Here is a 27,179-nt window from a genome sequence, read left to right as displayed (position 1 = left end):
AGTTGCTGTGCCTGGAGGTGTTGAAGCCAAGCCTGGATGAGGCACTTAATACCATGGTCTGGTTGATTGGCCAGGGCTGGGTGCTAGGTTGGACTGGCTGATCTTCGAGGTCTCTTCCAAGCTGGCTGATATGATTCTTTAGTAGACAGACACCTTGGCACACGTGGGATGCAAAGCAATGGCCCTCAGCTGGGCTTTGGCCACAAAACCCTTAAAGAACTTTACCATGTCTTGGCTGGTCCTTGGTGATGCTGAAGGTTATCTCGGAGTCACGGGCACCGGGCAGCTTGGCCTGCAGAATTGTCTTGGAGATCTGCAGCATGCCTCCCTGGGGCACCCAGACCAGGGAGTTTGTCACCAGCTGAGGGCTTCTGTTGCTCTGCATGCAGGGGAACAGCAGAAAAAGGCTTAACTGAAGCAACGCTGCAGTGCTGGAAACACTTTGCAGTGGCAAGGGTCAAGCAGAGTATTCTGAAATCCTTTATGAATCCAGCCCTGGTTGTCTGCTTCCAGAAATGGTTCTGCCTCCTCCACCCATATCCCTGGGACCCAATTCTTGCCCTGTAGAATTGAGGGAACTGGGTTTGTTTAGTCTGGAGAAGAGAAGGTTGAGAGGGGACCTTTTTGCCCTCTATAACTACCTAAAAGGAGGTTGTAGTGAGGCTGGAGCTGGTCTCTTCTCCCCAGTTTCTACTGACAGGACAAGAGGAAATGGCCTCAAGTTGCATCAGGGGAGGTTTAGGTTGGATGTTGGGAGGAAGTTCTTTACTGAGCAGGTGGTCAGGCACTGGAACAGGCTGCCCAGGGAGGTGGTGGAGTCGCCATCCCTGGAGGTGTTTAAGAGGAGAGTGGATGTGGCACTCGAGGCTATGGGCTAGTGATGAAGGATACTGGGATGAAGGTTGGACGGGAAGAGCCTGGTGGTCCTGTCCAACCACAGCAATTCATAGATGTGGTGCTGAGGGATTTGGTTTAGTCAAGGACTTGTCAGTGTGAAACTAATAATTAGACTTGATGATCTTGAAGGCCTTTTCCAACCTAAGAAATGTTGTGATTCTGATGTTCTCATGGAGTCATAGAATGGTTTTGGGTTGGAAGGAACCTTCAAGGTCATCTAGTTCCAACCTCCCTGACATGGGTCCCACTAGATCTGGTTGCTTAAGGCTTTATCACAGAATTAACCAGGCTGGGAAAGACTTTTGAGATCACTGAGTCCAACCTATCACCTAACACTTTCTAATTAACTAAACCATGGCACCAAGTGCCTCATCCAGCCTCTGTTTAAACACCTCCAGAGATGGGGACTCCACCACCTCCCTGGGCAGCCTATTCCAATGCCAATCACTCTTTGTGTGAAGAACTTCTTCCTAACATCCAGTTTAAACCTGCCCTGGCACAGCTTGAAACTGCATCCTCTTGTTCTGTCACTGGGTGCCTGGGAGAAGAGACCAACTCCCACCTCCAACCTGGTCATCCAGACCAACCTCCCTGCAGTCAGCAGGAACATTCTCCACTAGGGCAGGTTGCTCAGAGTCTTCTCAAGGCTGACCTTGAAGATGCTCAGGGCTGGGGCCTCAGCCCCCTCCCACAGCAACCTGTCAGAGTGTTCCAGCACCCTCACGGTGCAGAACCTATTCCTAACATCTAATCCACTTCCCTGCAAACCTTTCACCTGCAGCTCTGGACATATCTTTTCATCAAACAACTGTGGATTTTGAATTGTCAAAGCTGCACAATTTGAGCTGAACCATTTCTGTCACAGCCCAAAAAGTTCAGGTGCCCTCCAAAACTCCATCAATCCACTGCTTTCTCCTCTCTCTGACTGCAGCCTGTCGGTAACTCAGGAGCAGTGACACCTCAGGGACACGATGGTATCTCTCCAGCCTTCTAATCTGCCTGTAAGGGTTTATGTCCCAGCACCTACCTTGGGAGCAATCTTAACGTGAAGCAGGATGTTCTGGAAGTGGTAACCATCAGTCACTTGCAAAAGAACTGCATCATCCTGGCTGTCAGAGCCATCGTGGGTGTAACGCAGCAGTCCACTGGCAAGGTCACCCAGGCGGAATATTTGGGTTCCAGAAGTTGAGTCCCCAGGAGGTTTGCTCAGCTGCCCATGCTGTGGAGGCTCTAACACCACCAGCACAACGTCCTGAGGATTGTCACTGTCTCTCACACCAAGCAGCAGCTCTGTTATAGTTCCACTTTGCCCTCTGTGGACAAGGAGAGGCTCATTTCTGAACACATATGGAGCCTGAAACACAAGAGCAGCTCTTAGGCACTTCCAAACCTTGGCAATTTGCTCCTGATCAAAGTCTGGGATTAAAAATGTGAGGTGAAGGAAATCAGGCTCATTTCATGCCTGGAAACCTCCTGTTTGTGAGCAGCAGAGACTCCCTCTTCACACTTCCCTCCCCAGGGGGCAGATCTAAGAATCTGTAGCAATCACACAGGGAGACTCAACTGGAAACATGGACCCTCAACTATCGTGGAAGGTCTACATGCTGCAGGTGTGTAGGCAGGTCCAGCTGGAACACAGGCACCTCACCAGCACAGAATGCTTTAGCTTGGAAGGGACCTTGAAAATCATCCAGTTCCAACCCCCACCAATGGGCAGGGACACCTCTCACCAGCCCAGGGTGCTCAAGGCTTCATCCAAGGCAGCCTTGGACACCTCTAGGGAGGGGGCATCCACAACCTCCCTGGCAACCTGTTCCAGTTACCCCAAGTTCAATGCCTCCACAAGGCTCTTGGCTGCCTCTCACCTGAGAGTTGAGCCTAATTTGCCTGACCTGAACTCCATCTCAATCCCTGCCCAGCTCCTTTGTTACAACTGCAAGAAACCAGAGCTCCCCATGGCACACAACTTGTGGTTGCTTCCAAGCTTTGGTAATGTTACCTGTGTGGAAAATGCTTCAGTGTTGATCACCTCAGGATGGGAGAAGAAGTGTTGATCGCTGACCTTCAGGGAAAATTGGCCTTTCCTAAACAAGTCCCCACCAAGCCAAAACACAGGAGAAAAGAAACTGATGAAGTGCTCCTGCAGGACTTGATAATGATAAAAATCTGGTAGACTCAGCCAAAAGTGAGCAACTCAGGGCCAGAAGCTTGAGCTCAAGGGTTTCTCATTTATATTTTTATAGCATTTTGCTTTCTGAAGTTTTCCAACAGTCACTCATGTAATAAACCCCCTTTAACTATGGAATAATGCCCCCCTCCTTTTCCCCCTTAATTAATGCTGCCCACGCAGGATGGCACCTCCAAGGCAAAGAGCCAGCTCTAAATGTCAGCTGTGCTCTGCCCAAAGGAAAATGTCACTTTTCTAACTGGGGAACAGGAGCTGCCACTTCTCACCAGTTTGGTTTCCTACTGACAGAATCAAGGAATCAAGCAGGTTGGAAGAGCTCAGATGAAAAGTTTCCCCCAGTCACCTGGACTTGTCTCTGCTGTGCACAAACCGAATCCTCTTCTCCTTCACATCCTGGCAGCTGAAGTGGTCCCCTTTGAGCAGCTGCAGCTCCTTGCCACCCAGCACCATCACCAGCCTGCCGTTGGAGGGAGCGCTGTGGAGGTGCAACCGGAGCTGGTCCCTGGCACCATCCAGATCGCACAGGCTCAGCAAGGAGGGCTCCAGGGGCTTCACTCCACCAATTCCTACTGTGAGGGTCCTGTTGGTGTGCAAGCTCAAGGGACGTTTGCTGGCTGAAGAAGGGAAAAGTATCACTGCATGGGGGAGAGCCACAGGCTGCATCAGCATCTTGTCTGGCACTGTCATCCTTTGGGTAACAGAGCAGATCCTCACAATGCCCTGTTCAATACTGACCTAGGGTGGACAACCACCACCTCGAGAAGATTTTCAACCCATCCCAATGCCCACTCTGATCTTGAGGGGTTTGGGAAAGACACTTCCCATGCTGAGTTCCCCATCACAAAGCTGAAAGCCAACACACACTGCCCTGCCCTGCAGATGGCCTGCCAAATCTCCATGTAGAAGAAGGGAATCAATCATAGAATCAACCAGGTTGGAAGAGACCTCCAAGCTCAGCCAGCCCAACCTAGCACCCAGCCCTATCCAGTCAACCAGACCATGGCACTAAGTGCCTCAGCCAGGCTTGGCTTCAACGCCTCCAGGGACAGTGACTCCACCACCTCCCTGGGCAGCCCATTCCAATGCCAATCACTCTCTCTGACAACAACTTCCTCCTAACATCCAGCCTAGACCTCCCCTGGCACAACTTGAGACTGTGTCCCCTTCTTCTGGTGCTGCTCGCCTGGCAGAAGAGCCCAACCCCACCTGGCTACAGCCTCCCTTCAGGTAGTGCACCTGAGAGCACCAAGATCTTGTAATCATGGTGAAGCTCAAGAAATCTTTCCCCTGAGATGAGTTTTTACAGGTGATAAACCATCCTGTGCCTGGGAAGATGTGCTTCCATGCCTCCCTAGGTAACATCACCTGGAAAACCATGGATAAGCACCAAAAGCTGCCACCTTTCAACAGCCAGCACAAACCTGCATTGCAAACGTGCTGCTGAATGGGTGCTCTTCCTGGCCTGACAATCTGCTGCAAGCTTGCCAGCTTGGCTGCTTTTTCATGAGACACTTACCTTCTTCACACTTTCTGGTCCAAGCATTGCCATAGAAACCCTGGCCACAAGCAGAAACACAAATCTTCCTCTTCAGAAAGGTGGTGCTGTCACAAAGGTGGCACTGGCTGTCACTGTCACACTCCAAGCATCCAGGAGGACAAGCTGAATTGGATTGAAAGCACAGAATGGCAGGGGTTGGGAGGGACCTCTGGAGGTCATCTAGGCCAATCCCCCTGCCAGAGCAGCATCACCCAGGACAGGTCACACAGGAACACATCCAGGTGGGTCTTGATAGCCTCCAGAGCAGGAGACGCCACAATCTCTCTGGGCAGCCTGCTCCTCGAGACTGTGTCCCCTTGTTCTATTGCTGCTTGCCTGGCAGATGAGACCAACCCCACCTGGCTACAGCCTCCCTTCAGGTAGCTGTAGACAGCAATGAGGTCATCCCTGAGCTTCCTCTTCTGCAGGCTGCACATCCCCAGCTCCCTCAGCCTCTCCACATAGGGTTTGGGTTCCAGGCCTTTCACCAGCCTTGTTGCCCTTCTCTGGCCACATTCCAGTACCTCAACATCTCTCTTGAATTGAGGAGCCCAGAACTAGACACAGGACTCAAGGTGTGGCCTGAGCAGTGCTGAGTACAAGAGAAGAATAACCTCCCTTGTCCTGCTGTTCCTGATCCAGGCCAGAATGCCACTGGCTCTCTTGGCCACCTGGGCACATTGCTGAGCAGGTTGCTCAAGGCCTCAAGTCCTTCAGAGGACTTGTCCTGCACAGCCTGCTAACCCAGAAATACAACTGCAATCTTTCTGAAGATCTGGGGTTCATATTTGTTTTATTTGGTATAGAGTCACACCAGCAGCCATCTACTCTGACTCTCATTTCTCCTGAACTACCCCCTGGAACAAACTGGAGATGTTCAAGGCCAGGTCTTGTGGAAAGTGTCCCTGCCCATGGCAGTGGGGTTGGAACCAGGATGATCTTTAATGTACCTCCAACCCAAACTACTCCATGAAGCTATGAACTGGGCAGGTGTAAATGCAGATAGAGCCTGGCAGCTAATTCTCAGTTGGCTGCATGACTTCAACAGCAAGTTTAATCCAGTGAGTCCTTCTTCAGCCCAGCTTTGGAAGGACAAAGCAGGCTACAGAACCTGGACAACAACCCTGGGCCCTCCCCACCACCCCATGCTTGCTTTGCTTACCTCTGCACTTCCTCTGAGCCTGGTCTGCATAAAATCTCTTCCCACACTTCTGCACACAGTGAGTGTCCAAGAGGAAAAATGGGGCCTCACAAAGGCTGCACTCTGCTGCTTGCTGGCACCTCAGGCAGTGCTGATCACACCCTAAAAGCCATAAGTAAAGAGTTCAGCGCCACACTGTTTTCAAGGTGAGGTTGTAGTTGAAGATGTTGTAGTGGTGGGATTGCAGATGTGTGGGCAGCAGGTCAAGGGAGGGGATTCTGCCCCTCTGCTCTTGTGAGACCCCACTTGGAGCACTGCATCCAGCTCTGGAGTCTCCTGCACAGGAAGGAGAGGGATTCGTTGGAGAGGGTCCAGAGAAGGTCACAAAGACCATTAGAGGGCTGGGACACCTCTCCCACAAGGACAGGCTAAGACAGTTGGGGCTGTCCAGCCTGGAGAAGAAAAGGCTCCAGGGAGACTTCAGAGCAGCCTTCTCTGCAGCCAGGCTGCAGGAGAGCTGGAGAGGGACTTTTGACAAGGGCTTAAGAGTGACAGGATGAGAGGCAATGGCTTTGAGCTGGACAAGGGGAGATTGAAACTGGAGATAAGGAAAAAATTCTTAACAGAAAGGATGGGGAGACACTGGCACAGGTTGCCCAGAGAGGCTGTGGATGTCCCCTCCCTAGAGGTGTTCAAGGCCAGGGTGGCTGAGGCCTTGAGCAACCTGGACTAGTGGGAGGTGTCCTTGCCCACGGCAGGGGGTTGGGACTGGGTAATCTTTAAGGTGCCTTCCAAAAAGAGGTGTGCACAAAATGGCCAGCAGTAGGGAAACCTGTTGGCAGCAGTGATTAGGAGTAAAGCTGAAGACAGAACTCACTCTGGCAAGTGTCTGCTTCCTTGTAGAAAGCTGCAGGGCACTGCTCCACACAAGCTCCTCCATGGAGAACGTAGCCCTCCGTGCACTGCAGGCAGTCAGTGCTCTGGGGACCTTTACAAGCATTACAGCTCCTGTCACACTCTAGAAGAGAAAAAAACATGTCAGTGCAGAGCAGCTCTTTCTGGGGTGCTCACCCCAGACAGGTAGGGCTCTACAGGCTCTGGGAAGCAAAGAGCAGAGTAAATACTGTTAAGAACACTGTAAGATGAAGTACAGTTTGTGCTGGGCGACTCACTCAAGACATGGGTTGGGTTTTTGTTCCCCCCCTCTTGGATTTAACATGTTCTAAACATGTGTGAGCAGGCTTGGCTCTTGTTCAGTGTTCAGACCTGCTACCACTGGCAGAGTTTTGTTGCCTCTAAAGCCTGGCTTGACCCCATAAAGAGCTCTGCTTCTTTTCTGCCAGCATGGAGCTCCTTGCTCATTAGCAGTCGACCACCTCACCTTGTCATCCTCCTGCTTTCAAAGGACTCTGGCCAAAAGAAGAGGAAATGGAAGGTTTAAGTTCTTTACTATAAGGGTGCTGAGACACTGGAATGAGTTGCCCAGAGAAGCTGTGGATACCTCATCTCCAGAAGAGTTCAAAGTCAGGTTGGATGAAGCCTTGAGCAGCCTGGGCTAGTGGGAGGTGTCCTTGCCCATGTCAAGGGGTTGCAACTGGATGGTCTTTAAGGTCCCTTCCCACTCAAGCCATTCTATGATGCCATGAAAGTATTGTTATTCAGAGTCCAAATGTCCCTCTGGAATGCCCACTGCCCAGAAACACACCAGATGTGGGTGGCATCAAATCTGCCTTCACATGCCCTTGTACTATCTCCTCTCCAGCCTTCAACATTGACTTGATGATCCCCAGAGGTCCCTTCCAGCCCCTAACAACCTGTGAACAAGGTCCCAACAATGCCCAAGGACTCCTCAGGATGCCAACACTCCTGTTTGTTTCTTAGGTGGGGGTGGTGTCCATATCAGCAATTAGTGACAGACATAGAATCATAGAATCATTGAATCAACCAGGGTGAAAGAGACCTCCAAGATCATCCAGTCCAACCTAGCACCCAGCCCTGGGCAATCAACTGCACCATGGCACTAAGTGCCTCATTCAGGCCTTTCTTCAACACCTCCAGGGACAGCAACTCCACCACCTCCCTGGGCAGCCCATTCCAATGCCAATCACTCTCTCTGACAACAACTTCCTCCCAACATCCAGCCTAGACCTCCCCTGGCACAGCTTTAGACTGTGTCCCCTTGTTCTGTTGCTGGTTGACTTGGCTGACGAGGCAGACAAGTGGGCAAGAGCCAGATAGGGGGAAACAAAGACTCACTGAGGTGAGCTGAACTACTTCAGTCCATGCAGCAGGTCCAAGACAAAGGCAGGACATGAATCTTGCCTCATTCCAACACCTTCAGCACCAGTCAGTGTCACCTCTGTGAGCAAGTGCAGTGTTAAGGAGAGCTAAGTACTGAGAGAGGCAGCTAGAAGTGAACATTGAGCAACAGGTCTTGGTCTTACATCCTGGTCTTAGCTGCAATAAAGCCACATTATGGATGCATAGGATGGTTTGGGTTGGAAGGGACCTTAAAGATACCCTCATCCCATAGGCAGGGATACCTCCCACTAGTTCAGGTTGCTCAAGTCCTGATCCATCCTAGCCTTCAACACCTCCAGGGAGGGGGCATCCACAACCTGTTCCAGTGTCACCTCTGTGAGGAAGTGCAATGTTAAGGAGAGCTAAGTACTGAGAGAGGCAGCTAGATGTGAACACTGAGCAACAGGTCTTGGTCTTACATCCTGGTATTAGCTGCAATAAAGCCACATTATGGATGCATAGGATGGTTTGGGTTGGAAGGGACCTTGAAGATCCCCTGATCCCATAGGCAGGGACACCTCCCACTAGCTCAGGTTGCTCAAGTCCTGATCCATCCTGGCCTTCAACACCTCCAGGGAGGGGGCATCCACAACCTCTTCCAGTGTCTCACCACATTATCCTCACTTCTTTCCATTACAGAACACTCTCCTTGGGAGTTCTGGAACTCTTTCAAGTCATGTGTCTTCAAAATGCCTCCAAACTGTTGTTTCTGCAGCCATCCAGTGCTGCAGGACTTAATAAGCCAGAGAGAAGCAGGTAAAGCACACGAGGCCCCATAAGCACACTAAAAAAGATTGAGCTCTCTCATTATTCAGCTGACCCACGACTAAATGAATTGCTGGCCTTGACCCTTGCAAAGTTTGCTGGCTCACTTACTAAATCATTTACAAGAGAAGGATTTGCAGTAATCTGGTTTCACTCAGAGCCTCAAGTATGTGACAGCAGACTGCTGGGAAAAAAAAAAGAGACAACCACTCTAAAAGCCTCACTAACTAAAAGCCTCACAAAGTGGGAGCTGCAGCTGAACAATTTCTACCCTTTTTGCCCCCCCAGATTTATTTAACACAGATCCTGCTGCCATGGAACAGATTTTCAGCCAAGGCACTCACAAGGATGGTTTTCTTAAGGCACAGATGTGTTTGTTACCTTTGCAAGTCTTGCTGGAAAGCTCCAGGTAGTACTGCTGAGCACAGCTCTCAGCCTGGCACTCTCCAAACAGCAGGACCTTAGCTGGGTCTCTGCAGGATGTGCAGCTGGTGGCTGACTCACAGCTCAGGCACTGCTTGTTGCAAGCTGTGGGAAGAGATGAAGGCAAAGCAAGTAAGTTGAACTGCCCTGCAACTACTGGGGCAGCTGCCAACTGGATGAGTACAAACGCTGTTATCCTGTAGCCTTGGTACTCCTCTTCTCCTCTTTGAGAGACACCTGTGGGGATTTCAGAGGTTTTCCTTCTGCTGTTCCTCTCCACAGCCTCTGAACTGTATAAAACCTCCTTCTGCCATTTGGAACAGACTGCTAGGCCTCCTCACACTGCTTCTTACTCTCCTCTGGACAGGGCAGGGTAAAACACTGACCTTGAAATCAGATCCCCATGTAAGAACTTTCCTTGTCTCTGTTTTTCTTCATTCCTGACCTTGAATTCAGATCCCCAAATAAGAACTTTCTTCCCCTGTTTTTCTTGATTCCTGACCTTGAATTCACATCCCCAAGCAAGAACTTTCCCTATCTCTCTTTTTCCTTCATTCCTGACCTTGAATTCATATCCCCAAGCAAGAACTTTCCCTATCTCTCTTTTTATTTCATTCCTGACCTTGATTTCAGATCCCCAAGTAAGAACTTTCCCTATCTCTCTTTTTCTTCATTCCTGACCTTGAATTCATATCCCCAAGCAAGAACTTTCCCTATCTCTTTTCCTTCATTGCTGACCTTGAATTCATATCCCCAAGCAAGAACTTTCCCTATCTCTCTTTTTCTGGAGTCTAGGAATCAAGAAAAAGAGAAATGTGTGAACTACACACATTTGGAGCCCATGGCAGATTCCTGCAATCCATACACTAAACTTTGGTGGGATCAAAAGACCATTTAACTTCACTTAATGTTTCCACCTTAGTGTTTCCACTCTGTGTGACATTTTGGAGCTCTGGGGAGCAAATCAAGATGCCAAGAGAAAACAAAATCATCTGAGGATTTACTGAATTAAGGACTAAAGTCCAGAGGTGCAGAGGATTTCAACTCCTGTCTTTGATGTCCAGGTTCTAAATTTCTGAGGAGGTTGTGCTAGCAGCCAAGAGTGCTCAGTGGTGATGGCAGAGCTGTTGGCTAACTCACAACAAGAGTTAACAGCAATGCACTAGGAAAGACTGAGAAATATTTCCCAGCCCTTTGCTATGCACTGAGAAGTTCTGATTCTGGGAGATGAAATAGTACAGGAATAATGCAGGAAACTCATGGAGGTTCCCCTTTGGCTTTCTCCAAACAACTGCAGCTGCTCTGCTAGCAAGGACAATGATGGCAAAGGCTCCTGAGTGTCTCTAAATCCACATGGAGTCAGAATCTTTGCCCAAGGTCAGTTCTGTACTGAGGATAAATTCACAGATTCACAGATTGCATTGGGTTGGAAGAGACTCTCTAAGGTCATGGGCTCCTCAATTCAAAAGGGATGCTGAGGTACTGAAATGTGTCCAGAGAAGGGCAATGAAGCTGGTGAGGGGCCTGGAGCACAGCCCTGTGAGGAGAGGCTGAGGGAGCTGGGGGTGTGCAGCCTGCAGAAGAGGAGGCTCAGGGGCGACCTCATTGCTGTCTACAACTACCTGAAGGGAGGCTGTAGCCAGGTGGGGTTGGTCTCTTCTGCCAGGCAGCCAGCAACAGAAGAAGGGGACACAGTCTCAAGTTGTTCTAGGAGAGGTCTAGGCTGGATGTTAGGAGGAAGTTGTTGTCAGAGAGAGTGATTGGCATTGGAATGGGCTGCCCAGGGAGGTGGGGGAGTCTCTGTGCCTGGAAGTGTTGAAGCAAAGCCTGGCTGAGGCACTTAGTGCCATGGTCTGGTTGATTGTCTAGGGCTGGGTGCTAGGTTGGCCTGGATGAGCTTGGAGGTCTCTTCCATCCTGCTTGGTTCTATGATTTTGCCCAACCTCCCCTTAGAGAGTCCCTTCCAACCCAACCCATTCTACAACTGCATGTGAGGTCTGAGTCTACAGAAGTCAGGTTACTGCTGGAGGCAGGCCAGAGCAGGAAGCAAACAACTGATCTGCAATCAATCCAGCCTGCTTGGCTTATCAACATGGCTCCATATCAGCACTTTTAGAACTACAAAGAACTCACGAAGCTTTGCACTGCTCCCTCAGCCAGTGTGTTGAGGTTAAAACTACCTTAAGAGCCTACAACAAGCACTCAGCACCTCTCTGGACTTCACTCCAATCCCTGAGTTCCTCAAAAGTGCTGTGGGGCTCAAACAAAGGTTGAAGAGGGACCAAATTTTGTCAGCCTCACAGCCAGCCTCCACTCAAACAATTCTCATTCCTTCTAAGTGGTGGGTTTTTTTTTAGCAGCCTGGGAGAGTTTCTATCTAGGTGGCTTATCAGCAGCACTTCACTTGCAAAGGCACAAGTGACACTTGGAATGACAAAAATCCAATTCACTAACACTCTTGGCCTTGAGTTTCCTGCCACAAGGACTACAAATGAAGCTTTCTCTTAAACATTAAGCTTTCTTTAAAAGCTGTTTGCAGTAAGGATATTAAAGTCATTATGGTTGAACTTGACCATCTTCAAGTTTTTTTTTTCCAAGCAGAGAATTCTATGATTTTATTTCATAGCTTTATAGAATGGTTTAGGTTGGAAGGGGCCTTGAAACTCACCTAGTTACAGCTCCTCTGCCACAGCAATTTGGACAGTTGAATTTGCTTGTAAAAAGCATTTGAGCTACCAAAGCCAAAATCACAGACTCACACAATGGGTTGGGTTGAAAGGGACCTGAAAGATCATCCAGGGGCAGGGATATACTTGAAAGAGTCCAAGGGAGGGCTATGAAGATGATGAAGGGGCTGGAGCACTGCCCTGTGAGGAGAGGCTGAGGGACCTGGGGCTTTTTGTTCTGGAGAAGAGAAGAGTTAGAGGGGATCTAATGAGCATTTATAAATATCTGAGAGCTGGGGTCAAGAGGGAGGGGACAACCAACCAGTTGTGCCCTGTGACAGGACAAGGGGCAAACTACAGCACAGGAAGTTCCACCTCAACATGAGGGAAAACTTCTTTCCTGTAGGGGTCACAGAGCACTGGAACAGGCTGCCCAGAGAGGTTGTGGAGTCTCCTTCTCTGGAGACTTTCAAGTCCTGTCTGGATGCATTCCTGTGCAACCTGTGCTAGATTCTATGGTCCTGCTCTGGCAGGGGATTGGACTTGATGATCTATGGAGGTTCCTTCCAACACCTAACATCCTGTGATCCTGTGACTCAGTTCCAAACCCTGCCATTGCAGGGACACCTCCTGTTAGCCCAGATTGCTCAAGGCCTTATCCAGCCTGGCCTTGAACACCTCCAGGAAGGGAGCACCCCCATCCTCCCTGGGCAACCAATGTCAAGAGGCCCTTTGAGGGCCTCTTCCAACCCGATGCAACCTGAGTCTGCCCAGGAACATCACAGACAGAGGGAGAATAATTTAGTGAGCAGGCCCAGAACAGCTCAGGTTCACATTTACAGTGAGAGTGGTGAGACACAGGAACAGGTTGTCCAGGGAGGTTACAGTTTTCAGGAACATTCTTTTTGGACCATGATGTCCAGGAGCTAGAAATAGGAAAGGTCTCATTGGAAAGGGGCATTTTAATTAGGGAGGGAGGGATTGTGGTGTAGTTAGCAGTGAGAGAATCCAGACTGCAGTGAACATCTTGAGGAGCTTGTAGGAATCTAGCCAGGACAGTAAGAATCCCCTGATTGTCTGTTTTTCTGTTCCTCCTTTCTTATTATTATTACTTAATAGCTTTCCCCCCCACCCCCACCCTTTTCCTGTTGGTGGAAGAATGGTACAAAGTTTTCCCCCTATTTCTTTGAACTTCTGCAAGGGGTCTCCCATTTCTGCTGTGAGGATGGAAATCAGACTTAGAAGAGAAGCAAATACATCACCAAAAAGCAGGTAAAGCTGACAACCACAGCAGCTTCCTCCTCCAGGATCTCATAAGGAAAGCTATTTTGGCCTAGATAGGGTGACACTGATACCTGCTCTGAGTGCAGTGCAGCTGAGTTCTTTAACCATAAATCAGCATAATTTAGATGGGGGCTTAGTGAAACCTGAGTGTTTAGGTGCAGAGCCACCAAACTCACTCATTCATAGCAGGGGGTGTTACACTGGGTCAATTCAAACAGGGCTTTCCCCCCACCTTTTTTATGTTCCTGGGTCATGTAATTTTGCATTTTAGAACATTAAGCCCAATCATTGAATCAAGCAGGCTCCAAGCTCATCCAGGCCAACCTAGCACCCAGCCCTGGCCAGTCAACCAGACCATGGCACTAAGTGCCTCAGCCAGGCTTGGCTTCAACATCTCCAGGCACAGTGACTCCACCACCTCCCTGGGCAGCCCATTCCAATGCCAATCACTCTTTCTGGCAACAACTTCCTCCTAACATCCAGCATAGACCTCCCCTGCCACAACTTCACACTGTGTCCCCTTCTTCTGGTGCTGCTTGCCTGGCAGCAGAGCCCAACCCCACCTGGCTACAGCCTCCCTTCAGGGAGCTGCAGACAGCAATGAGCTCTGCCCTGAGCCTCCTCTTCTGCAGGCTGCACACCCCCAGCTCCCTCAGCCTCTCCTCACAGGGCTGTGCCCCAGGCCCCTCACCAGCTTCTTTGTCCTTCTCTGGACACCTTCCAGCACCTCAATATCTCTCTTGAATGGGGGAACCCAGAACTGGACACAGTACTCAAGGTGTGGCCTGACCAGTGCTGAGTACAGGGGCAGAATAACCTCCCCTGTCCTGCTGGCCACATTGCTCCTGATCCAGGCCAGGATGCCATTGGCTCTCCTGCCCACCTGGGCACACTGTTGGCTCACGTTCTGCTACTCTCTACCAGTACCCCCAGGTCCCTCTCTGCCTGGCTGCTCTCAGCCACTCTGTCCCCAGACTGTAGCAATAAGTATGTGAGGAGTAGAGTCTGATGTCAGGGCCTGAGTGAACAGAATAAATAAAGGGAAATGATCAGGGGGCTATGAGCACAGGCTGAGGGAGCTGGGGTGTTCAGCCTGGACAAGAGAAGGCTCCAGGGAGACCTGGTGAAGGCCTTCCAGTATCTGAAGGGGCTACAAGAAGGCTGCAGAGGGACTGTTTGCAAAGGCCTGCAGGGACAGGATGTGGAGCAAAGGTTTGAAATGAGAGAAGCACAACCTACCAAGCTGCACCCTGATCATTTGTGGTTTCTCACCTGGCAAAATGCAGGCAAAATGCTACAGCCTGAGTGGCAGGTTGTGCAATGGGGAGGGGGATTGCTCTAGTAAGAATTGATTTAAGTTGCCCTGAACTTGTCAAGTTTTATCCATCAATAGTTTTGGCCACTTCATCCAGACAACAAGGAAGCCCACACAAACCCTCCTGCAGACATTTCCTAGGGACAAAAGCCGCTTTGGCTTTGAAGTCAGCAACAAAAGTGCAACTGTGCTCCACTTTGAAGCAGGCTGTAGGCTCTGTTTCTAAGGCAGCTAATCACCTCTGTCAGCTCACATCCAATCCTCAGGCACTTGAGGTCTTTCTTTTCCTGGCAAGAGGCACAGCAAGCAAAGGAACAAGAAAGGACACGTTGGTGAATGCTCTGTGGAAAGGAGATATAGCTTGGAGTGAGGCACTCACGTTTGCAGGTCTGCCTGTCGTCCCTGTAGTAGCCTGGGGAACAGGCTGGCACACACATGCTGGTGTGGGACAGGACCAGGCTGGTGTTGCAGGAGGAGCAGGAGAAAGGACCCCCGGCGGTGCAGGTTTTACAGGAGGGGTGACACCCTGCAGGGACAGCAAGAGCAAAAGTTTGTGTCCAAGGAAAAGCAAATCTGCCAGCAAGCTTCACAAGGTTCAGCAGGAGCACTCCCAGAGGCTGAGCGTGGTGGGACAAGCACCAAAAGTTCCTACAAAGCCTAAGTCCTTAAGTGGTGCTCAGACTGAATGGATTTATTTGTATCGCGGGTGCCATGCACATCAGCTCTCTCCTCTTCCCCTCTTCTTACTCTTTTTCCCTCCTCCCTCTCTTTTCCCTCTCCAACTCTCTCCTCCTTTCCCCTCCCATCTCCTCTCCTCTCCTCTCCTCTTCTTCCCCTCTCTTTTTACCCATTCCTCTTCTCCTCAACATTCCCTTCCCCTGAAGAACAACTCTACAGATCTCTGGCCAAGCCCTGCTTATCAGAAAAGGGCAAAAAGAGCAAGCACTTCTCTCTACCTCCCTTTCATGCTTTCTCCCAACTACTTTTAGCTCAGATCCTCCTTAGCCTGATGCACCTGGTCTGTTTAGATCTGCTTAGGAACCACCTCAGAGCTCCACACATCCCTGAAGTTTTACACCCATCCCTTTGTCTCCCACTTCTTGTGCTTCTTAGCCTGCCTGCAGAGGTTTAAAACACCACAGGGGATGAGGCCAATGCATCCTATTAATTTTTCCAAAGGGTGCACACAAAATTATTAGTCTGGTTTATGCCTTGACAGGTCTTTACCTAAAGACTGATGCCATCATTACACCTGTCAGGCCAAATTAATCACGAGTGAGAGCAGGCAAAGAAATCAGAGCTGTGACTGCATGATGCTAAGCTGGAGATCTTCAAAGGCAGCCCCCAATGTAAAAGGAGTTTGGCACAGGCTGAGTAATGCAGAACTTCTTTGAAATGGAACCTCTGGACCAAAGGGAAGAAATGTTATCCCTAGGCTTACATTTCCTGGCAGGCAAAAATCTCTCTCTCTCTCAAAGGTCTTTCCAGTTAAATGACAGAGAGAATATTTCAGATGTCTCTGAGGTTGGTCTCAGCCAGGTAAATAAACACACAGCTCCCTGAGAGAGGCTCTGCAACATGAGCCAGCACTTGGGCTGCAATGAGGAAAAGCCACATCCTGCAGAAGGAGCTTCTACACCTTCATTCTAATTACTCCCCAATTACTAAGGATAGGACAAGAGGAAATGGCCTCAAGTTGTGTCAGGGGAGGTTTAGGTTGGATGTTGGAAGTTCTTTACTGAGCAGGAGGTCAGGCACTGGAACAGGCTGCTCAGGGAGGTGGTGGAGTCGCCATCCCTGGAGGTGTTTAAGAGGAGAGTGGATGTGGCACTTGAGGCTATGGGATAGTGATGAAGGATGCTGGGATGAAAGTTGGACTGGATGATCCTGGTGGTCCTTTCCAACCACAGCACTTCATAGTGCTTAGATGTTGTGCTGAGGGATTTGGTTTAGTCAAGGACTTGTCGGTGTGAAACTAATGATTGGACTGGGTGATCCTGAAGGTCTTTTCCAATCTAAGAAATGCTGTGAGGCTGTGACTCTGATTTCTTGTCTCAATTTTTCCCTCCTGCACTGCAATACCAGACAGATTGGGCTTCAACACACTCCAGCAGGTCCATGCCCTTCTGTGCTGAGGACCCCAGAATTGGATGCAGCACTGCAGGTGAGCTCTCACCAAAGCAGAGGGCCAGAACCATCTCTCTCAACCTGGATACACTGCTCTTTGTGAGGTCTCACCAGAGCAGAGGGCCAGAACCATCTCTCTCAACCTGGATACACTACTCTTTGTGAGGTGTCACCAGAGCAGAGGGCCAGAACCACCTCTCTCAACCTGGATACACTGCTCTTTGTGAGGTCTCACCAGAGCAGAGGGCCAGAACCATCTCTCTCAACCTGGATACACTGCTCTTTGTGAGGTCTCACCAGAGCAGAGGGCCAGAACCATCTCTCTCAACCTGGATACACTACTCTTTGTGAGGTCTCACCAGAGGGCCAGAATCAGCCCTCAACCTTCTGGCCCCACTCTTTGATGCAGCCCAGGATGCCATTGCCCCTTCTAGACCAACCTGGTTCCAGCCCCTCTACCATGGGCAGGTACACCTCCTCCAGGTTACTCAAGGCTCCATCCAACCTGGCTTTGAACACCTTCAGGCTTGGAGCCTCCACAAGGTTTCTGAGAACACCATTCTAGTGCCTCACCACCCCGATGGAGAAGAGTTTCCTCCTTCTGACTGATACCTTGCAAGGCTGCAGTTCCTTGAGGCATGTGCAGGGCCTACTCACGTTTGCAGGAGCCACTGTCCACGTAGTATCCCAGAGGGCAGTGGGGAAGGCAGCGATCCCCCAGGAGCAGGTGTGGGAGGCTCTGGCACCGCAGGCAGACGCTGCCGGTGTCCCGCAGGTTGGCCACGCACTGCTGGCAGGAAGGGTGGCAGTCTAAAGGAGAGGGGAAGAGGTGAGCACAGGTGGGCAAACCAGAACTGCTGAGGGACAACACATGTAGAGGTGACCTCATCAGTGCTTATAAAGGTGTGCAGGCTGAGTGCCAAGAGGCTGGAGCCAGGCTCTGCTGGGTGATGCCTGAGGACAGGACAAGAGGCAATGGGTGGAAGCTGACAGGCAACCAGCAATAGAAGAAGGGGACACAATCTCATGTTGTGCCAGGGGAGGTCTAGGCTGGATGTTAGGAGAAAGCTGTTGGCAGAGAGAGTGATTGGCATTGGAATGGGCTGCCCAGGGAGGTGGTGGAGGCACTGTGCCTGGAGGTGCTCAAGCAAAGCCTGGCTGAGGCACTTAGTGCCATGGTCTGGTTGATTGGATAGTGCTGGGTGCTAGGTTGGAGTGGCCACCCCCCACCTGGCTACAGCCTCCCTTCAAGTAGCTGTAGACAGCAATGAGCTCTGCCCTGAGCCTCCTTTTCTCCAGGCTAAACAACTCCAGCTCCCTCAGCCTCTCATAGGGTTTGTGTTCCAGGCCCTTCACCAGTCTTGTTGCCCTTCTCTGGACACAACCTCTCTGGGCAACCTGTTACAGTGTCTCCCCACCCTCACTGTCAAGAATTTCTTCCTAATCCCCAGTCTAAATCTCTCCTCCTCAAGTTTAAAACCATTCCCTCTCATCCTGTCGCTCCCAGCCCCTGTCAGAAGTCCCTCCCCAGTTTTCTTGTAGCCCCTTCAGGTACTGGGAGGCTGCTCTAAGGTCTCCCTGGAGCCTTCTCTCCTCTAGGCTGATCAGCCCCTGCTCTCACAAGCTGTCCCCACAGGGGAACAGGGGCACCTCTGACCATCTTGATGGCCTCCTCTGCCCCCTCTGCACCATCCCCATGTCCTGTTCTGACTCCTCAGATTTTCCCACACAAACCAGACACCCATATCCCGAGGAGACCTCAGAGCCAAGCCAAGAGTGGCATCTGGAGTTGCTTGAGAGTGCCTTGAAACCTTTTCCTTTTCCCGTTTTGCTCCCAGTTTGTGTCTCCTGACCTCTGCCTGAACTCAGGTGCTTCAGAAGCTCTTACAACAAGCCCTTTGTGTGCACAGCAGCGCGGTGTAAGGCAGCCTGGAAGCCAAATTAATCCCCATTATGGGAAATCAGAACATGATAAAGGAAATGATGAGTGTCTTGAAAGAAATGGGATAATGAGGCTTGATTTGAGTACCTGGCCTCTTGTCAGCTCTCCACTGGAGGCTCAGCTTTCTGCCTTTTGTCTCTGCTGACAGCATTACTACAGATTGGCAGGCAACCTGATTTTACAAGCTGAAGACAGGCTCACACTAGGGGAGTTCTGCAGCTATACCTGACTGGAGAGCAACCCCAGTCTGTCTTCTCCTAGACCTTACACATACAGGATTGTCACCAAACACTGCTGGAGAAACAAGGATGCAGCTCAGCATCTGACTGCATGCAGGAAGTAAAGATTCTGCAAGCAGGACCCCTTCAGCTACAGGAAAGCTGCTCTTAGGTGTCCCTGGAGCCTTCTCTTCTCCAGGCAGACCTTGCTCCTAACATCCAGTCTCAATCTGCTCTGCTCTCATTTCAAACCATTGCCCTTGTCCTGTCCCTGCAAGCCTTTGCAAACAGTCCCTCTGCAGCCTTCTTGTAGCCCACTCCAGGTACTGGCAGGCTGCTCTAAGGTCTCCCTGGAGCCTTCTCTTCTCCAGGCTGAACAAGCCCAGCTCCCTCAGCCTCTCCCATAGCAGAGCTGCTCCAGCCCCCTGATCATTTTCAAGGCCCTCCTTTGGATTCTCTCCATCAGGTCCATGTCCTTCCTGTGTTGAGGGCTCCAGAGCTGTTCACAGCAGTGCAAGGGAGGTCTCTCCAGAGCAGAGCAGAGGGGCAGGATTCCTCTCTCTACTTCTGGCCATGCTGCTTTTGATGCAGCTCAGGCTGCCATTAGCCTTCTGGGCTGCAAGTGCCCATTGCTGGCTCCTGTCCAGCTTCTCACCCACCAGCACCTACAAGTCTTTTTCTGCAGGGCTGCTCTCAATCTCACCACCCCCTAGGCTGCACTGATATTGAGGATTGTCCTGACCTAGGTGTAGAACCTTGCACTTTGCCTTACTGAACCTCATGGGATTTTACTTCCAGTATCTCTTGTAAACAGCTTCACTGTCCCAACCTAATGTGTAAAAAGCAAAGTCCACAAGCAGGTGGTGTTGCAGCAGCTTCCTCTTTGCAGTCTCTCTGTTTTCTCTCCTCCATGTGTTGAAGGAGCTCTTTTCCTCAGCTACTGTTTCAGGATAAAGCAGCCCCATCACTCTCCCATTCTTTTGCAAGCCTGGAGATCAAAGAGCACACAACAGCAAAGAAGAAACCCAGAGCTGATGCTCGTGGTGAACTTGAGGGGCGTGAGGGCAGCTTTGTTTTGGAGAAGATGATTTCTCTTTTTCACAGCAGGCTGCCTTTGAAGCAACAGCTAACAGAAGCAGAGTGTTTATGCTTCTCAGTAACACCAAGCAGTTCTTTCTGTCTCCTGCTTTTACTTTCTCCCTGTCAATCTTTTACAGTGAGGGTGGGGAGACACTGGAATAGGTTGCCCAGGGAGGTTGTGGATGCCTCCTTCCCCTAGAAGTGTTCAAGGCCAGGGTGGATGAGGCTTGAGCAACCTGGGCTAGTGGGAGGTGTCCCTGCCCATGGCAGGGGGGTTGGAACTGGATGACCCTTCAGGTCCCTCCCGGCCCTGATGATTCCATGATTCTATTCCTGCTCTGCTCACAAGCAAGTCATGGCTTGTGGCCTTTGGATCGTTGGAGGCTTCACATCTCATATCCCTTGCAGATCAGTGCAGCACAGTCCATAGATTCACAGAATGCCTTAGATGGGAAGGGGCCCCTTTGATTTCTTCCAGTATCCAAACTGGATTCTCAGGGCAGCATGTCACCACTTTGCTCCTAGTCCCAGTGCCTCTCTGCTCCTCTTTTTGAGGCTGCTGACCTTCCTCCCATTGCTCAGCAACACTTTTTCCTGCTACCCTTTCAGCTGGCTCTGATTTCTGCTCTTTTCTATGCAAAAAGACCCTACCAGGCAGGTGGTTGAATCAGCACCTGTGAAAATGTTTAAGCAGATGTGGTGCTGCGGGACATGGTTTAGCACCAGGCTTGGTTGAGACTGATGATGGTTGGACACAGTGATCTTAGTGGTCAACCAAAATGGTCTGTGGTTCTGTGACAAACCACCCCAAACCATTTGATCTTCATGTAGGGCAGGGTTAAAGTGTGCTATCAGTTCTTCACAGAGATGTCCATTTGCAGAGTCAGTTTATTTCCATACCCTCCTTAGCTCTCTCTTAGCAAGCAAAGCAAACAAGAGACAATGGTGCCCTTGCTATATGGAAAGCACCAATTCCATAGCATTCCCTTGCCTGTCAAGAGGAAGAAGGCTGTTTGGAGAGGCAAAAACCACCTCTCAAGCATCCTTTAGGATGCTCCTAAAGGAAACCAGAGGCATTTCTACCTCTCAGTTCCACCATTTGCTAAGCAATCAATGACTTGGGTTGTGTAAATAAAACCTCCCCTCCTGAGGGCTCTTCAGACAAAATATTTCCTGAGGCAGGTTTCTTTCTGTACTCTCAAGTAAAGTGTGAGGTTCACAACAGCACTGAAACCACCATGAAAGCTTCAGCAGGCAAATGTTTTTCAGAACCTTGCAGGAAACCCAGAAATAAAACCATAGAATTATGGAGCTGTTGAGGTTGGAAGAGACTTTTGAGATCATCTAGACATAGAATCATGGAATGCTTGAGCTGGAAAAGTCCTCCAAGATCATCCAGTCCAACCATTCACCTAACACCACTGTGGCCATTAAAACATGTCCCAAAAGCCCTCTAAGATCATCCAGTCCAACCATCCACCCAACACCACTATGGCCATTAAGCCATGTCCCAAAGTGCCATGTCCACAAGTTCATTGAACATCTCCAGGGATGAGGACTCCACCACCTCCCTGGGGAGTCTGTTCCAATGCCTGAAACCATTCACTCAGCCAGAGCTCACAATCCCACTGCTGCTGCTGAACCACATCTCTCAGCACCATATCCATGCCTCTTTTAAATCCCTCCAGAGAGGGTGACTTGTCCTGCTCTGGCAGGGGGTTTGGACTTGAAGATCTCTTTGGGTCCCTTCCAATTCCTAACATCCTGTGATCCTGTGACTCCACCACCTCCATGGGCAGCCTGCTCCAGTGCCTGAGAACACTATCAGTATGCTGAGGGAGCCAGAACTGGACTCACTGCTGTAGATGGGGTCAGAGCAGAGCAGAGCAGAACTCCCTCCCTGTGCTGCTGCTCTGCTCTGGTTTGGATGCAACCAGCACACAGCTGCCTGCTGGGCTGCCAGCAACCATTGCCTGCTCATGGGGACTTTGTCACCAACTGACACCCCCAAGTCCTCCTCAAGGCTGCTCTCCAGGCACTCTTCATCTATAAACCAAAATCAATCAACTGAGCACTCTCAGAGAAGACAAGCACAAACTCAGTGTGCCCAAAGCAGAGCTCATTTTGAAACCTGAGGCCATTTTTGTCTTTCTTCTGCTTACATTGGATGAACTTTCTGAAAACAAGCTCCCATTTCCTACCACCAAGGCAAATGTTCCAGTCCTCACTCAGGTAACGTGTACAATAACAACATTAACTCATAGGCAATGGCTTCAAGTGACAGTTGGTTTTCTCCATGCTGGATGAAGGATTGTCCCCTGCAGGTCCATGAAGCTATAATGCACAGCAGTCCCTGTAAATAGTGACACATTTCTGCCTGGAGGGTGGGGAACTGGGAGATAAATGGCAAGATAATTGGACAAAAATATTGCTTGGGGAAGCAAAGGAAAAAGCTCTGTGGATTCTGATGCAAATCGTATATTCTGCAAGTGTCAGGGGGGTTTAATGCTCTCTTTTATGGGACAGCTGCTCTTTAACTGGTAATTAATAACCTGCAAGGGCAGATGGAGCAGTTGAGGCAGTGCTGAATGAGAAGAATGAGGAAAATTTAACAGCCTGGCTGAGGAACTCTTTATCTCCAGCAGAACTGGCAACACACAGAATCACAGAATGGCCTGGGTTGGAAGTGACCTGCAAAGGCCATCCAGTCCAACCCCCTGTGCAGTGAGCAGGGGCATCTTCAGCCACATCAGGTTGCTCATCCTGTCCAACATCATACAGAAATCTGGCATGAATCACAAAGTCCTAGAATGGTCTGAGGTTGGAAGGGACCTCCAAAGGTCATCTAGTCCAACCCCCTGGGCAGTAAGCAGGGGTATCTTCAGCCACATCAGGTTGCCCATCCTGACCAACATCATACAGAAATCTGGCATGAATCACAAAGTCCTAGAATGGATTGAGTTGGGAGGGACCTCCAAAGGTCATCCTGTCCAACCTCTCTGCAGTCAGCAGGGACATCCTCCAATAGATCAGGCTGCTCAGAGCCTTGTCCAGCCTGACCTTGAATAGCTCCAGGGATGGGGCCTCAGCCACTCTCCTGAGCAACCTGTTGCAGTGTCCCAGTACCCTCATGGTGCAGACCACACCTCCACAGGGTCTTCTTTCAGAGGGAGCATAATGCAGAGTAAAAACAAAACAAGGTGGAAGAAAGGATGAGGGGGAGTGGCTTTCAGCTAGGAGAGATTGAGACTGGAGATGAGGAAGAAATTTTTGCCAGTGAGGGTGGCACAGGTTGCCCAGGGAGGCTGTGGATGTCCCCTCCCTGGAGGCCTCAACCTGCACCAGGAGAAGTTTAGATTGGATATCAGGAAAAATGTTTCTACTGAAAGGGTGGCCAGGCATTGGAACAGCCTGCAAGGGAGATGGTGGAGTCCTCACCCTTGGAGGTATTCAAAAACCATGTAGCCACAGCACTGTGGGACATGGCTTAATGGGCATTGTGGTGTTAGGTCAGTGGTTGGACTTGATGATCTTAGAGGTCTTTTTCCAGCCAAAACAATTCTATGATTCTAAGGCCAGGCTGGATGAGGCCTTGAGCAACCTGGACCAGTGGGAGGTGTCCCTGCCCATGGCAGGGAGTTGAACTGAATGATCTTGAAGGTCCCTTCCAACCCAAACCATTTGAGGATTCTATGAAATGAAGTGCACAGAGCTGTGATGTGAGAGGACGTTAAGGATGCTCACTGCAGCCCCTGAAATGTTGCAGGGCAGAGCCAGCTCCTTCCACTGCAATGCTGATTATCTCCACACTTTGAATCATTCTCCATTCCTTGACTCTAAGAACATCTTTGTGCCTTGCCCAAGGCACATTGCTGTCCCATGGATAACTTACAGTGCACCAGGACTCTAAGGTCCTTCCCCATGGAGTTGTTTCCCAGCAAGTCAGCCCACACCATCTCCTCTCTACAACCTACACCATCTCCTCTTGCTTCCCCAGCCTCATTTCCTGTATACTGCAGGAACTCTACAATACTTGTAAGAGACTTTCCTACTCCTCAGGTACTCAGTTTCTGCAGACAGAACAGTATTTGCTGTTTAAAAGGAAGATCACAGGATCACAGATCACAGGATCACAGGATGTTAGGGGTTGGAAGGGACCCAAGGAGATCGAGTCCAACCTCTCCTGCCAGAGCAGGACAATGCTATCTAACACAGATCAGAGAGGAACACATCCAGACAGGCCTTGAAAGTCTCCAGAGAAAGAGACCACACAATCTCTCTGGGGAGCCTGTTCCAGTGCTCTGTGACCCTCACAGTAAAGAAGTTCCCCCTTGTGTTGAGGCAGAACCTCCTGTGCTGCAGCTTACACCCATTGCTCCTTGTCCTAAGATGAAGAAGTGGTTCAGCAAAAGAATCTGTGGAGAGCAAAGAACCAAGTCTCACATCAAAACAACCCAACACTACACCTAGGTAAACCAACAAGAAGTCCCTGAGGAGAGGAATCAGCTAGTTTAAATCGAAAACAACAACCTCAGACTGGATTTATTTCTTATGTCTAAGGCATCTTCCCTTTTTCTTAGGATTCCTTATCTCATTTGGCCCAGATAAAGCCTCACACACAGTTCCTTTTTATCAACCTGGCTTGATAAAGCTCAGAAATGGTTGGAGCTGTTCCCAGGATATGTTTATACATGTCTGTGTGATGGATGCAAAGAGATTTTTCTTGTTAAACTGATAAATGCAATCAGTGGCTTCTAATAAGAGGCTTAAGTACAGGCACCAAAGCACAGCCTCTCCCCACCAAAAAGTACAAGACCTCCAGAGCAATCCTGTTCTCCCCCAAACACACACACAGGGCAATGCCAACTGTGCACATTTTGCTTTAGGGCCCCATGAACTGCTCCTCTCTAAGTGTTTTCTTAACTCACTTTACTGAAGCTCTGTGCAGGACCTAAGCAGCTCTCCTGATATTAACAGGAATGCTCTGATGATTTCCAGACATACTGGTCCACACTGATTATCTCCCCTTGCCAGTGAGGGTGGTGAAACACTGGCACAGGTTGTCCAGGGAGGCTGTGGATGTTCCCTCCCTGGAGGTGTTCAAGGCAAGATTGGAAGCGGCACTTGGTGCCATGGTCTAGCCTTGAGCTCTGTGGTAAAGGGTTGGACTTGATGATCTGTGAGGTCTCTTCCAACCCGGATGATACTGTGACCTTGAGTGACCTGTTCTAGTAGGAGGTGTCCCTGCCTATGGCAGGGGCTTTGAACTGGATGAGCTTTGAGGTCCCTTCCAACCTAAACCATTCTATGATCTCAAGCCTTGGCACCAACCCAGGTAGCAGTAAGAACCTTGTGTCCCTCTCACTACTACCTGCCTTACCAACTGTGCATTAACTTCATGCAGCCCAAGTGAAGTCTTGCAGGGCAGGAGCAGCAGGTGGCTGTGCACACTGCAGAGTGTCCCCATGGTATTTTCACCTGAGTGACATTTTGCTTCTTACAGGCACTTGGAATTTTTCATGCTGGGTGCTCGAGTAGCTGGAGAAGGTCACAGAAAGATCACCACATTGTGTCACAGAATGGTGGGGTTGGAAGGGACCTCTGGAGAGGAGTGAATCTACCCACCCTGCCCTGGCAGGTCACACAGGAACACATCCAGGTGGGTCTTGAAAGTCTCCAAGAAGAAGATTCCACAACCTCTCTGGGCAGCCTGCTTCAGGGATCCAACACCCTCACATTAAAGTGGAAGAGGACTTCATGCTGAAGTGCAACTTCCTGGGTTCTAGTTTGTGTTCACTGCTCCTTGTCCTATCACAGCACAGCACTGAAAAGAGCCTGGCCCCTTCTTCTGCCCCCCACTCCTCAGAGATTCACAAACACTGATCAGATCCCCTCTGAGTTGTCTCCTCTCCAGACTAAGCAGCCCCAGGTCTCTCAGCCCTTCCTCATCACACAGATGTTCCAGTCCCTTCACCATCCTCATAATCCACTGGACTCTCCCCAGCAAATCCCTGTCCCTCTTGAACTGGGAAGCCTACAACTGGATACAATACTCCAGATGTGGCCTCAGTAGGGCAGAGCAGAGTAGGAGAAGAACCTCCTTTGACCTGCTGGCCACACTATTCTTGATCCACCTCAGGAAACCATTTGCCTTCTTGGCCTCCAGAACTCATTGCTGGCCATTGATGAACTTATTGTCCACCAGGACTCCAAAGTCCTTTTCCATGGACAAGATCAACCCAACGCCATCTCCTATAATTTACTGTGCTGGTTTGAGGCTAAGTAGAATATTTTAATGAGGAAAAATAGATTATAGGCTGTGAAAAGAAAACAATCATAATGTCTACTTCACTCACAGGTTTGCTGAGATGATTAGATTATAGGCTGTGAAAAGAAAACAATGTTGATGTCTACTTCACTCACAGGTTTGCTGAGATGTATAAAAACAAGGACACAAACATAGATAAGACAGTTCTGTCTGTTGGAGTCTGTGTTTTCTCCCTGGCTTCCAGCTGGATCTATGTAACCCAACTAATCATTCTGCTTCTAATCCCCCTTGCTGATCTTCCCAACTCACCTTGTACATAAAGCAGACTCTGGGACAAGGTGGGGGATGGAAAGAAGGTGGAAGGGTGGTTGGGAGCCCCTCCTGGGGACTCTGATTTCTGGGAGGGCTGCTGTGTTTCTGTTATTACTTTTAACTTGTCTATTTCTGTATAGAGCTGTGAACCTTTGTGATATACATTGTAAGCATCTGCTTGTATATTGTGCTAAGCTGTGACTATAAAGCCTCTTTCCTTAACTTCCAGACAGCTGATTCTAGGCTGGGTGAATTAATTATGTGGGGTGGTGTGGGTAACTCCCAAACCATCACACTTACCCAAGCAATAGCCCACCAGGTTGAGATACTGCTCTTCCTTGCAGTTGGTCCTGCACTTTCCACCAGCCAGAGTTGCATGGGGGTGGCAGGTTGAGCACTCTAGATCAGAAGGGCCATGGCATGTCTTGCAGGATGGGTGACAGGCTGCAGGAGAAAGCAAAATAACACTTGTTATGCTCTTGGTGTAGGCCACCTGCAGCCCTCCCCTCCCCAGGAAGTCATTCTCTGCCATAATCACTTACTCCTGAAAAGCAGGGACATAAAATGATCTAACAGCATCAGTCAGCACTGAGCTGGGGCTTGGAAGCCTCAATTCAAAAGATGTTGAGATACTGGAACGTGCCCAGAGAAGGGCAACAAAGCTGGTGAGGGGCCTGGAGCACAGCCCTGTGAGGAGAGGCTGAGGGAGCTGGGG

General features: G+C 50.0%; 1 protein-coding gene across 1 annotated transcript in view; it reads right to left on the bottom strand.

Moving 5' to 3' along the window:
- FRAS1 (Fraser extracellular matrix complex subunit 1) overlaps positions 1-27,179 on the bottom strand; it is a 168,846-nt gene that overhangs the window by 53,302 nt on the left and 88,365 nt on the right. The window contains exons 19-29 of the mRNA XM_064149740.1: positions 26,765-26,908; positions 17,302-17,454; positions 14,897-15,043; positions 9,211-9,357; positions 6,641-6,781; positions 5,785-5,925; positions 4,602-4,745; positions 3,429-3,699; positions 2,897-2,981; positions 1,925-2,251; positions 226-379 (exon numbers count right to left, since the gene is read on the bottom strand). Coding sequence (XP_064005810.1) covers positions 226-379; positions 1,925-2,251; positions 2,897-2,981; positions 3,429-3,699; positions 4,602-4,745; positions 5,785-5,925; positions 6,641-6,781; positions 9,211-9,357; positions 14,897-15,043; positions 17,302-17,454; positions 26,765-26,908 — 1,854 coding nt within the window. The remainder of the gene's footprint in view (positions 1-225; positions 380-1,924; positions 2,252-2,896; positions 2,982-3,428; positions 3,700-4,601; positions 4,746-5,784; positions 5,926-6,640; positions 6,782-9,210; positions 9,358-14,896; positions 15,044-17,301; positions 17,455-26,764; positions 26,909-27,179) is intronic.

Source organism: Pogoniulus pusillus, chromosome 10 (genome assembly GCF_015220805.1).
Source record: "Pogoniulus pusillus isolate bPogPus1 chromosome 10, bPogPus1.pri, whole genome shotgun sequence".
NCBI classification, from domain to species: Eukaryota; Metazoa; Chordata; class Aves; order Piciformes; family Lybiidae; genus Pogoniulus; species Pogoniulus pusillus.
The sequence above is the reverse complement of the archived record's forward strand: the minus strand, read 5'-3'. Positions and strand labels throughout refer to the sequence as shown.